This window comes from Schistocerca nitens, chromosome 4, assembly GCF_023898315.1.
Source record: "Schistocerca nitens isolate TAMUIC-IGC-003100 chromosome 4, iqSchNite1.1, whole genome shotgun sequence".
NCBI classification, from domain to species: Eukaryota; Metazoa; Arthropoda; class Insecta; order Orthoptera; family Acrididae; genus Schistocerca; species Schistocerca nitens.
In genome coordinates, this window is record NC_064617.1 from 905597843 (window position 1) to 905612099 (window position 14257).

General features: G+C 39.2%; 1 protein-coding gene across 2 annotated transcripts in view; it reads left to right on the forward strand.

The window, feature by feature from the left end:
* Positions 1 to 12603, forward strand: part of LOC126253471 (E3 ubiquitin-protein ligase MSL2) — a 35842-nt gene extending 23239 nt beyond the window's left edge. For both annotated transcript variants that reach the window (XM_049954829.1, XM_049954830.1), the window contains exon 3: positions 11990 to 12603. In XM_049954829.1, coding sequence (XP_049810786.1) covers positions 11990 to 12175 — 186 coding nt within the window. In that variant the 3' untranslated portion in view covers positions 12176 to 12603. The remainder of the gene's footprint in view (positions 1 to 11989) is intronic.
* Positions 12604 to 14257: the final 1654 nt, after the last annotated feature.

Below are 14257 nucleotides of genomic sequence, written 5' to 3' on the forward strand. Positions count from 1 at the left end.
GAAAAGATGACTTCTAAAAGGAAATATTATTCAGGAAATTCTCCAAATATTACAGGCTACAAGAGGTGTGCAGAACAGGGTGAAATGTACATGAGTAGTAGAATTGCAACAAATGCAATATGGAAACATGATAACATGGAAATGATTGAAAAATGCATGAAAGGAAAGGTACAGAAATTAAAGAAAAAATACAAAAAAAATGTCAGAGAGGAGAAATAGGGAGGGGGTAAGCTTAAGGTGGGATGGTGTAAAGCAGAGGAAAGGTCTTAAGGAGATATTAGAAGGGAGAATGGATGGTTGAGAGAAAAAGACAAAACCTAACCAGTTGTCGGTGACAGCTGGCTGGAGTGGCCGAGCGGTTCTAGACGCTTCAGTCTGGAACCGCACGGCAGCTACGGTTGCAGGTTCGAATCCTGCCTCGGGCATGGATGTGTGTGTCGTCCTTCGGTTAGTTAGGTTTAAGTAGTTCCAAGTTCTAGGGGACTGATGACCTCAGATGTTGAGTCCCGTAGTGCTCAGAGCCAGTTTTTTGTTGGTGACATGAACAGAAACAGAGGTCGTGTTTAATCCAGGAACGAAGTGTGTGATGCGCACAAAGCAGGTGCTGGCAAATATTTAAACACTAAATCTTTGAGAAGGAATCCAAGTCATCCGTGTGATAAAGTCATTTTTCTTGTCCTCGCAGCAAGCATTGTGAGGTCAGAGTAAAAAGACCCTCTGTGTTTATTCGTTCTTCCCATCAACTTTGTCATCTTGCCTACATAAATATCATTGCCAAAATAATGGAAAACCACACACATACCAGTACACAGCATTTGTTTGAGGCAGTAATACTGCACGTTTTTGCTCTTTTAATTGGTGCATGAAATTAGTATGTTGTGTAACTGATAAGATATAGGTGTAATAAAATAGATCACTCTGACATTAAGTAAGGGCAGTAATTGGAACAATTGTGTCAAAGCCTGCTACTGTGTTAGTTTTATTGACAGCACAAGGTAATAGGAAAAATGCAACCATGAAAGACTGGGTGCGTTTTACTAAGTCCCACTGCGAGCTTCTCTGAACCACAATTTCAAAATCATCTTGGATTCTTAGCAATTTGGCTTCAGACCAAAAAAATCAAGAAAACTTTTTTTTAACTTTTTGTAGCTTAAATTTTGTTGGTTATTTTAGCCTGCAGTTATAAGCAACACAGTTCCTAACTCTTTTAAGAAATTTGATTTTCTATGTATTTGACATGTTAAGTACAAAATTATTTCTACAGTATTAAGAAAATCCTGTTGTGGTCTTTAGCGTGAGGACTGAGTTAATGCAGCTATATATGTTAATCTATCTTGCACAAGCCTCTCTATTCTGAGTAAACATTGCAACCTTCATCTATTTGAACCTGCTTACTGTATTCAAGCCTTGATCTGTCTTCATTCATACACTATTTATACCTATTTAATCTTAAGCTTCCTCCTGTAGCCCCACATTTCAAAACCTTCTATTCTCTTCTTATCTGAATTGCTCGTTGACCTCATTTCACTTACATACAAGGCCACACTCCATGTAATTACCTTCAGAAAAGACCACTTCAATTTATATTTGATGCTAAAAAATTTGTTTTCAGAATTGGTTTTTCTTGCTATTGCCAGTCTATATTTTACACACTCTCTAATTCAGCCATTATTGGTTATTTTTCTGCCCAAATAGCAAAACTCATCTGCTGCTTTTAGTGTCTCATCTGGTAATCTAATTTTCTCAGCAACAGCTGATTTAATTTGACTAAGTTCCACAGTCCTTGGTTTACTTTTGTTGCTCTTTATCTTATATTTTCAAGACACTGTCCATTCCATTCATCTGTTCTCCCAAGTCCTTTGCTATTTCTAAAAGAATTATAAAATCATCAGAAAACCTCAAAGTGTGAATGTCTTCTCCATGAACTTTTATTCCCTTTCCAAATTTCCCCCTGGTTACCTTCACAGTATGCACATTGTACAGATTTAATAACACCGGTGTTAGGCAAGAACACTGTGTCCCTCCCTTCCCAGCTACTGCTTTCCTTTCATGTCCTACATTTATACCTGCAATCCAGTTTCTGTACAAGGCTGCAGATAACAGCTTGTTTCCTTTATGTTATCGACAAGGTGTTATTTCTTTCCCCATTAAAAAAAAAATCGCTCTGGTGCAGAGCCCACGTAGTAATACTGTGAAAAAAATCTCAATAAACCTACTTCCTACAGAGTCTTTAATTTAACATCAACACCTGCCAGCTGTCGATTTGTTTGAGAGCCTATTCTGTGTAACTTATTTATGTTTTGTTTCACAGATTCATTCATGGCATCTACTCTTGTCAACTACATCATCCAATTGGGCCTATGTATTGCCAGACTCAAGCTCTGACTCTCTCAATTGGACTCTGATGTTGGGAGATCTGAGTTTAGTTTGTGGTTTTTTTAACTCTATGAGATCACAAAGCTCTTTAAATATATATTGATTATCATATTGTACAGAAAATCATTACTTTCTTACAACATCCATATCAAATTGTAAATCTGTTTTCACCTCAGTTATCCTGTTCTCTAGCTTTTCCGCTTTTTGGTTGCTGGAGTATCAACTTACTCACAGAAATCTACCCTCAAAGATATGTTCAAAGAAACAGTTTCATCTTCATCTGCAGTAATTTTCTTGATCATGGAACTGTTTGTCCCACTTTAAGTATTTGACAAACCTCCATTATCTATCTTTAATTGACCAAGGGTGAACATAATATGATTTAAAACATCAGAAAGTTTTGTTGGTTATGCATGAAGAGGAGTGCTGTGTCACCTAAACATATAACGCACTCTCCCAGTTCGCCACTAGCCACAGGATTCACTTTTACCTCAACAGTAGCTATTGTAGCATGTATGTTCCCACTGAAGAAATACAGTTACTTATCTTGTATATATCCTGGGTGATATATGATGTGAACAGCTTTGAGATATGAGCTCGCAAACATTCTGTGATGGCAGAAGTCAATTTGTGATATTCGCAGCATTTGCTCTATGAGAGTTTTGACGTAATTTGGTAAGTGCTCAAAGTTTTTTATTGTTGAATACCTTACTCCTTCCTGAACCACACTAAGACTGATTGATGGAGAGAGTAAATTTATCTGCTTCTATTATTATACAGCGAAGGAAAAAAAGATTGTGTAACACCAAAAAACAATTAATATAAAGTCATTAAATTTCAAAAATCCATGTGTCTAGATAATTTATGTAAGTTTATTGCAAAATCACAGGTTAATGTAAGTGTGACATAAGCCATTGCAAATGTAAAATGCTGATGCATTAATAACTGGTGTAATTGCCAGAATGTTGAATACTTGCATGCATTTTGTTGCACAGTTGCCAGATGTCAGTGCCAGTGTGTGATGGAGTTCCATGCCTGTTTGACTTGGTTGATCAATACCGGGGCAATTAATACTATTTGTGGATGACACTGGAGTTATTTTCTGATGATGTCCCTTATGTTCTTGATTGGAGACAGATTTGATGATCTAGCAGGCCAAGGCAATATGTCAACGCACTATAGAGCATGTTCGGTTACAATAGTGGTTTGTTGACGAGGTCTATACTGGGGGAAAACACCCCTTGGAATGCTGTCCATGAATGGCGACACAGCAGGTCGAATCATCAGACTGACATATACGTTTGAAGTCAGGGTGCATGGTGTAACCATGAGAATGCTCTAGCTGTCAAATAAAATCGCACTCCAGACCATAACTCCAGGCATACATCCAGTGTGTCTATCATCCAAACAGATTGGTTGCAGGCCCTCAGCTGTCTCCTCCTAACCAAAACACAGCCATCACTGGTACTGAAGCAGAACCAGCTTTCATTAGAAAACACAACAGACCTTACCCTGCCCTCCAATGAGCTCTGACTGGACATCACTGAAGTCGCAAATGGTGATGATTTGGGGTCAGTGGAATACACGCTGAAGGACATCTACCTCTGAGCTGTCCTTGAAGTAAGCAATTTGTGATAGTTCGTTGTTTCACTGTGGAGCCAATTACTGCTCAAATTGCTGCTGCAGATGCAGTACGATGTGCCAGAGCCATATGCTAAATACGAGTGTTTTCCCTCTTGGCAGTGCCATGTGACCGTCCAGAGCCCAGTCTTCGTGCAGCCGTACAGCCTCATGAATGCCGCTGCCAGCAATCACATACTGTGGCTACATTCCTGCCAAGTCTTCCTGCAGTATTGTAGAAGAAACATCCGGCTTCTCTTAGTCCTATTACACGATCTCGTTCAAACTCAATGGGGTATTGATAATGGGGTATTGCACCTTAAAGGCATTCTTGATTAACATAATTTCACCACATCCAATCTCAAAGGTAACTAACACTCATGATTGTTACAGTGTTTATTTAAAGCAGACGTGATTTGCATCCTCATAGTGGCGCTACTAGCGCCACTCTAACATAACTGGCAAGAAATTTGAACAGACGTCATGTTTCAGATGTAGAAACATGCCTACCAACTTTTGTTTATGTCGCACACCTCCTTAGTGTTGTAATTTTTTTCTATCAGTTTATTTATTAATGTTACTATTGTTTTTGAACTGAGGGGAGAAAATATACTTGTGGGACTATTATCAGTATACCCAGTTCTTTAAAGACTTGTCTACAAAAAGTTCTGGAGTGAATGCCACATATTATCTCTGTTACACGTTTCTGTGGAAAAAAGAAAAAAAGCACGCTCCACACACACACACACACACACACACACACACATACATACATATTGTTTTTCAATGAAGTTTGCCCAGAATATACGGGTGTATGACAGTTGTGAATCAAAAGAGGAAAAGTAAGTAAAATTGAAACCCCTTTTTTCTCCTAAGTCTGTTGCTGTTCATAATGCAGAAGTTCAGTGTTTAGACATTTAAAAAGCACAGTAACATGTGTCTTTCAGTTCACGGTCTTATCGATATAAACTCCAAAATGTTTATGATATTCCATTTCATTTCTCAACAGCAGCATATCAGAGGACACTACAATATTTCATTTTGTTGTAATCTGGAGAAAAGCATAAAGAGGTTGCATTGTTTATTGCAACCTACATCCTTCTGAATCTACTTAATGTACTCATCCCTTGATCTTACTCTATGATTTTTATCCCCCACACTTCCCTGCAGTACTAAATTGGTGATCCCTTGGTGTCCCAGAACGTGTCCTACCAACCAATCCCTTCTACTAGTCAGGTTGTGTGACAAATTCCTCCTCTCCCCAATTCTATTCAGTACCTCCTCATTAGTTATGTGATCTACAAATCTAATCATCAGCATTCTTCTATAACACCACATTTAGAAAGCATCTATTCTCTTGTTGTTTAAACTATTTATTGTCCATGTTTCACTTCCATACATGGCTACACTCCATACAAATACTTTCAGAGAAGACTTCCAGACTCTTAAATCTATACTTGATGTTAACAAATTTTTCTTCTTCAGAAATGCTTTCCTTGCCATAGCCAGTCTACTTTTTATATCCTCTCTACTTCGACCATCATCAGTTGTTTTGCTCCCCAAAGAGCAAAACTCATCTACTACTTTGTCTCATTTCCTAATCTAATTCCCTCAGTATCATCTGATTTAATACAGCTACATTCCATTATCCTCATTTTGCTTTTGTTGATGTTCGTGTTATCTCCTCCTTTCAATACACTGTCCATTCTGTTCAACTGCTCTTGCAAGTCCTTTGCAGTGTCTGACAGAATTACAATGTCGTCGGCAAACCTCAAAGTTTTTTATTTCTTCTCTATGGATTTTAACTTCTACTCCAAATTTTTCTTTTGTTTCCTTTACTGCTTGCTCAGTATACAGATTGAATAACATTGGGGATAGGCTGCAATCCTGTCTCACCCCCTTCTCAACCATTACTTCCCTTTCATGCCCTTTGACTCTTATAACTGCCATCTGGTTTCTATTTGAGTTGTAAATGGTAATTCACTCACTGTTTTGTGCCCCTTGGTACCATTAGAATTTCAAAGAGAGTATTCCAGTCAACATTATCAAAAGCTTTCTGTAAATCTGTAAATGCTATAAACATAGTTTGCCTTTCCTTAACCTATACTCTATGAGAAGTCATAAAGTCAGTATTGCCTTGCATGTTCCTACATTTCTCGCGAATCCAAACTGATCTTCTGTGGGGTCAGCTTCTACCAGTTCTTCCATTCTTCTGTAAAGAATTCGTGTTTGTATTTTGCAACCATAACTTAATTAAACTGATAGCTCAGTAATTTCCACACCTGTCAGCAACTGCTTTTTTTGGAATTGGAATTATTATATTCTTTTTGAAATATGATGGTATTTCACCTGTTTCTCACATCTTGCTCACCAGATGGAAGAGTTTTGTCATGGCTGGCTCTCCCAAGGTTATCAGTGTTCTAATGAAATTTTGCCCACACAGGGGGCCTTTGTTTTGGCTTAGGGCCTTCAGTGATCTGTCTGATTCTTCACGCAGTATCATATCTCCTATCTCATCTACATCCTCTTCCATTTCTATAATACTTCCCTCAATTACATCTCCCTCTATATTCCACCTTTCAGCTTTCCCTTCTTTGCTTTGTACTGGTTTTCCATTTGAGCTCTTGATATTCATAAAGATGATTCTCTTTTCTCCAAAGGTCTCTTTAATTTTTTTCCTGTAGGCAATATCTAACTTTCCCCTAATGAAACATGCTTCTAAATTCTTACATTCTCCAAAGGTCTCTCTAATTTTTTTCCTGTAGGCAGTATCTAACTTTCCCCTAATGAAACATGCTTCTAAATCCTTACATTTGTCCTCTAGCCATTCCTGCTCAGCCATTTTGCACTTCCTGTCAGTATCATTTTTTAGATATTTGCATTCCCTGTCACCTGTTTCATTTACTGCATTTTTATATTTTCTACTTTCATCAATTAAATTCAATATCTTTCATCAATTAAATTCAATATCTCTTGAGCTACCAAGGATTTCTGCCAGGTCTTGTCTTTTCACATACTTGATCCTTTACTACCTTCACTATTTCATCTCTCAAAGCTACCCATTCTTATTCTATTGTATTCCTTTCCCTGTTCTTGTCAATTGTTCCCTAATGCTCCCTCTGAAACTCTTAACAACCTCTGGTTCTTTCAGTTTATCCAGGTCCCATCTCCTATCCTACTTTTTCCTTCCTTCCTACTCCCTACTTTTTGCAGTTTATTTAGATTTAATCTACAATTCATAATCAATAAATTGTGTCCAGAGTCCACATCTGCCCCTGGAAATGTCTTACAATTTAAAATCTGGTTCCAAAACCTCTGTCCTACCATTATATAATCAATCTGAAACCTTCCACTGTCTCCAGGTCTCTTCCATGTATACAACCTTTCATGATTCTTAAACCAAGTATTAGCGATGATTAAATTATGCTTTGTGCAAAATTGTACCAGGCGGCTTCCTCTTTCATTGCTTTCCCCCAGTCTGTGTTGAGCTACTGTTTTTCCTTCTCTTCCTTTTCCTACTATTGAATTCTAGTCCCTGACGACTATTAAATTTTCATCTCTCTTAACTATCTGAATAATATCTTTTATCTCATCATACATTTCTTCAATCTCTTTATCACCTGCTGAGCTAGTTGGCATATAAACTTGTACTACTGTGGTGAATGTGGGCTTCATGCCTGTCTTGGCTACGCAATGTATTCACGATGCTATTCATAATGTTGTTGTTGTTGTTGCTGTTGTTGTTGTGGTGGTGGTCTTCAGTCCTGAGACTGGTTTGATGCAGCTCTCCATGCTACCCTATCCTGTGCAAGCTTCTTCATCTCCCAGTACTTACTGCAACTCACATCCTTCTGAATCTGCTTAGTGTATTCATCTCTTGGTCTCCCTCTACGATTTTTACCCTCCACACTGCCCTCCAATGTTAAATTTGTGATCCCTTGATGCCTCAGAACATGTCCTACTAACCGGTCCCTTCTTTGTGTCAAGTTGTGCCACATACTCCTCTTCTCCCCAATTCTATTCAATACTTCATCATTAGTTATGTGATCTACCCATCTAATCTTCAGCATTCTTCTGTAGCACCACATTTCGAAAGCTTCTATTCTCTTCTTGTCCAAACTATTTATCATCCATGTTTCACTTCCATACATGGCTACACTCCATACAAATACTTTCAGAAACGACTTCCTGACACTTAAATCTATACTCGATGTTAACAAATTTCTCTTCTTCAGAAACGCTTTCCTCGCCATTGCCAGTCTACATTTTATATCTTCTCTACTGTGACCATCATCAGTTATTTTGCTCCCCAAATAGCAAAACTCCTTTACTACTTTAAGTGTCTCATTTCCTAATCCAATTCCCTCAGCATCACCCGACTTAATTCGACCACATTCCATTATCCTCGTTTTGCTTTTGTTGATGTCCATCTTATATCCTCCTTTCAAGACACTGCCCATTCCGTTCAACTGCTCTTCCAAGTCCTTTGCTGTCTCTGAAAGAATTACAATGTCATCGGTGAATCTCAAAGTTTTTATTTCTTCTCCCTGGATTTTAATACCTTCTCCGAATTTTTCTTTTGTTTCCTTTACTGCTTGCTCAATATACAGATTGAATAACATCGGGGAAAGGCTACAACCCTGTCTCACTCCCTTCCCAACCATTCATAATAGCTTATCCAAATTCCTATTTCCTTATTTATTATTAAACCTATTCCTGCATTGCCCCTACTTAATTTTGTGTTTATAGCACTGTATACACCTGATGAGAAGTCCTGTCCCCACCCTCTCACCACCCTCCACCCCACCCCCTTATTACCCCCACCAACTCGACCCCCTCCCACACACACACACTACCTCCAGTCTTCCCCACACTATCTTCCTCCCACTTACTCCCCCCCCTCCCACACACACACACACACACACACACACACACACACACACACACACACACACTCTGCCTCTGTCTTCCACCAAGCAAGGTGGTACAGTGGTTAGCACACTGGACTCACATTTGTGAGGATGAGGATGATGGTCCAAACCTGCATCTGGCCATCCAGATTTTGGTTTTCTGTGATTTCCCTATATCACTTCAGATAAATGCCGGGATTCGTTCTCTCTCTCTCTCTCTCTCTCTCTCTGAATAAGTTATATGTCCTCCTTGTTACAGAAACTCATTTTCTCATTCTTCCTTGTTGGCAGCTTTAAGAAATTCCATGTATTTGCTGCTCCAATAAACACCTATTCCAGTATAGGTTTCTTGACCTGAATTTTATCAGAACAAATCTGTTTTCTGCCTGTATGATTATGCATTGCATTTCAGCTCAGCTCAGTTGGAGCATTGTTCTTTGTCACTGACCTTTTCATACCCCGCCACAGACATTGTTGAAAGAATAGTGAATTAAGATATGTATTCCAATGACCACTTTCAAACCTGGGAAAACTTTCCAGGCAGAGTAGTCCTTTAAAGGAAACTAGTGAAATGAATGCTCAGTAAAAAAAATAGAGACCCTACTCTGTCTATTAGTTGTACATAAACATATACACTGTGTCCAGGAATAGCTTCATCTTATAACATGTTAGCTAGATCCATCTTGTCTCTGATTCATTCACATCGAAAACTTGAAGACATCTTATGAAGTAACCTGCACCTTTTGTTCTGAAAAGTCCTTTTCACGTATGTGGTAATGCAAAGATTCAAGTCCAAACAATTGTAAGAAATTGTTTTGGGTGGCAATTGCAAAAGCCTTTTGAATAATTATACGTATTTTTTATGACACACAAACAGGCCCAGGTGATTGCAAGCAGTTACAAGCCTCCTCTTCTAATTGGTTCTATTTCCTGCTATCTACAGCAGGTCCTCATTAATTCGATCTCTCTTATTTGGTTTGCCTAGTGGTCTTCTTCCTCAAAGAGCAAAATCCATGGATTTCGAAGGTCATTGAAGTTTATCTATCTGGAATATGTCTTCCCATAAAAGCCATTTGGTTCTCACAACGCCTACAATATTTGACATGTTGTAGATGGTGTCCAGCTCACAGTTATGCCGGATCCTCCATTCCCCAGTGATTTCATCTGGTACCGGACCATAGATCTTCTGTAAGTCTTTTTTCCATGTACTACAAGTTTCACAACCATATGCCCGTACAGGCTAGTTCAGTGTCCTGTACAGCTGTAGTTGAAATTCCTTGAGAGATGGCACGATTTAAAAAGCTGACTTAGACTGAAGTGTGATCAGTTTGCGACGTGGGCCCTCGTTTTTTATTTCTGCCTCACAAGATACATGCTCCATAAAGATTACCTCCTAATATTTAAAATTATGAACCCTTTTGAAAAACCAGGTGAGGTGGTGCAGTGGTGAGCACATCATACTCCCATTTGGGATGATAACAATTCAGATCCACCTCTGGCCATCCAGATTAGGTTTTTCCATGAGTTTTCAAAATCGCTCCAGGAAAATGCCAGAATGGTTCCTTTGAAAGGTCATGGCCAGTTTTCTTCCACATTCTTGAAAAATTTGGAGCTTGTGATCTGTCTCTAATGACCTTAATATCAATAGGATATTAAACCCTACTCTTCCTTTTCTTTTGAAGAAACCATTTCTGACTACAAGTGGCTGGAGCGGCAAGAGTTCTGTTCATCAACAGATAGTTGGTCTTTGCTGTTGTTGCTGCCTCAATGCTGTTGCTCATCTGCGTCAGTTCTTCCTTAGATCTGGACAACAGGGACATGTCATTGGCAAATGTGAGATATGTGGCTTTCTCACCTTCTAGCTTGATCCCTTCCTAATTCTGGTGGAAAGCTTCTGTCATTAGCTTTTTGAGCCCCATGTTGAACAGTATCAGTTACACACCATCTCCTTGTCTCAGTACTGTGTTTATGTTAAAGCTCTCTTTGTCTTGGTTCATGAGCTTCACTTTGCCTTTATAAATAGCGAGACAAACCCGAAGTAGATTGATGAGTTTCCTGGGTATTCCAAATTCAGTTAGGCAATCCGTCAGGCTCTCCTAGTGCATACACATATGCCTTCTTAAAATCTATGAAGAGTACTTCATGGTCTTCACCATATTCACGCATGTTTCTGAACTGTTGTGCAACATAGATGTTGTCTACAGTCAAATGGCCCTTTCTCAAACCACCCCAATATCCAACAGTAACTTCTTCTACAAACAGCTGGATTCTATCCAGTACACAGTTTGACAAGATCTTATAGCAGATGTTCAGGAGAGTGATTCCTCCATATTGGGCACAGTCCATTTTGTCACCTTTCTTTTGTATAGGACAGATGACTGTTGTCTTCCAATTTTCTGGAATCTCCTGTACGGTCCAGATCCTCCTGATTAGTTGGTGAATTCACTTGTTGAGTCTCTGCCCTCCAGCTTGAATGACTTCCACTGGGATTACATCTTCTTCTGCACTTTTGTTTTAAACTTCATCCAGCGTAGGTGGTGAAAAATGAAAATCTACAATGTCAGGAGGTTGGAATTTGAGCAGATCTTTAGGCTCATCACAGTTGAGGAGCTGTCTGAATTATGTTTCCGTCTCTGAGCAATATTGAATTCATTGCTAAGTATGGCCCCAGTATTATCCTTAACAAACTTTTGGTGGCTGTGGTATAGCTTCTTAAAGAAGTTAACTTTCTAGTTTATCTCTTTAGCCTCTTTTCCTAAGGATTCTTGTTAAACCTCCACTATCATCCCTCCAATGCATCATGGAGTAACTGGTCTGATGATGATCTCACACAGATTGAAACTGGTCACCTTTTAAAACAAAAATAAATTATTTTAAAAGTGAAGACTTTATTTTAATTTAAATATTTAATTTGAAAAATCGTGATTGATGATTTATAAGGTCTCTGTATTATCATATTTTTTCTTTGTTTTCATTTAAATTAATTTGTTCTGTATTTTTGTTTGTAAGGGCACTAAAAGTGAGCTCTGACACATATTACCTGCTTCTGTATTGAAACCTTTATTTGTGTAATGTTTTCACAGGTGCGCCCAGTGATACCTGAGCTTCAGAGATTGCAGCTGGCCCTGGAAGAGAGTAACTGTGACAACAGCGCTGCTGTGCAGGTGGTGTATGCAGATGAGCTCCAGTCTTCGCTGCTGGTTCCTGATGTGAGACATACGGCTGACTGTTCGCCAGATGACACAAGTGACATCGAAGTGGATGTTTAATATGTGGTCTTAAGTTTTGGTCATCCTGATTTCAGGATTGACATTTTCTGTGCTGTGGCCCATTGTCATATTTCTGTAATGTGGCATATCTTTTTGTACAGTGCAAGAATATAGATTGCAGAAAAATCCAGCAGAAGAGTGTTCTTTACGTATGGCATTAAATTTCTGTCATGATTCCATTCCAAGACTTTGGTTTTACTGTAAACTATTAGCTTAATGTACTCTTTAGGTAGCTGCATCAGCAGGTGTTTTGTAATTATTTAACATATTATTCCTAGTGTGACCTTTAATCTTTCTTGCCTTTTGTTGTGTGCAGATGAGATACTTTGCAGTTGACAAGTACTATTAAAATTGTAAAGTACAAAATTTATTCATTGTTATGCATAGATCATCTTTGTCATTTCTTGAAATATATGTATATCAGTAAAGGGAATTATTTTGAATTAATCCCATTACCCATATTGTGAAATAAACCTTATCAAGTATCTGTATCACCCATGGATACAGTTTTCGGGTCAAAAGACCCGCTAATCATCCATTGGACCAGGTGCTTTTTCTATAAAGTAAAGAAGTGAACTGAATTTGGTTTGAATATGTTAAGTACAAATTTGTTTCATCCAGCCAAATTGAGTTTCTTAGGAGCTTTTCAAATACAAGTGTAGGTTTGTTCCAGGTTTCTCTTTGTATAAAGATAACTGCAGACCAGACTTGGTAAATTTTGTGTCACTGGCGAGGTACAGGTACGATGTTTCTGGTATATATACTCAGATTTCAAGTCTGTTAATTTCTTGTAAACTACTAGCCATTAAAATTGCTACACCAAGAAGAAATGCAGATGATGAACGGGTATTCATTCGACAAATATATTATTTTAGGACTGACATGTGATTACATTTTCACGCAATTTGGGTGCATAGATCCTAAGAAATCAGTACCCAGAACAACCACCTCTGGCCATAATAACGGCTTTGATACGCCTGGGAATTGAGTCAAACAGATCTTGGTGGCATGTACAGGTACAGCTGCCCATGCAGCTTCAACATGATACCACAGTTCAACAAGAGTAGTGACTGGCTTATTGTGACGAGCCAGTTGCTCGGCCACCTTGACCAGACATTTTCAATTGGTGAGAGATCTGGAGAATGTGCTGGCCAGGGCAGCAGTTGAACATTTTCTATATCCAGAAAGGCCCATACATGACCTGCAACATGCGGTCGTGCATTATCCTGGTGAAATGTAGGGTTTCACTGGGATCAAATGAAGGGTAGAGCCACGGGCCGTAACACATCTGAAATGTAACTTCCACTGTTCAAAGTGCTGTCAATGCAAACAAGAGGTGACCGAGATGTGTAACCAATAGCACCCCATACCATCACGCCGGGTGATACGCCAGAATGGCAATGACGAAAACACGCTTCCAATGTGCATTCACCGCAATGTCGTCAAACACTATGACCGTCATGATGCTTTAAACAGAACCTGGATTCATCCAAAAAAATGACGTTTTGCCGTTCGCGCACCTAGGTTCCCCGTTGAGTACACCATCGCAGGCGCTCTGTCTGTGATGCAGCATCAAGGGTAACTGCAGCCATGGTCTCCAAGCTGATAGTCCATGCTGCTGCAAACGTCGTCGAACTGTTCGTGAGGCGTGGCTGCACGATCCGTTACAGCCATGCGGATAAGATTCCTGTCATATCGACTGCTAGTGATACGAGGCCGTTGGGATCCAGCACAAGCGTTCCGTATTACCCTTCTGAACCCACCGATTCCATATTCTGCTAACAGTCATTGGATCTCAACCAATGTGAGCAGCAATGTCGTGATACACTAAACGACAATCGCGAAAGGATACAATCCAACCTTTATCAAAGTCAGAAACGTGATGGTACGCATTTCTCCACCTTACATGAGGCATCACAACAACGTTTTACCAGCAATGCCGGTCAACTGCTGTTTGTGTATGAGAAATCGGTTGGAAACTTTCCTCATGTCAGCTCGTTGTATGTGTCGCCACAGGTGCCAACCTTGTGTGAATGCTCTGAAAAGCTAATCATTTGCATATCACAGCATCTTCTTCCTGTC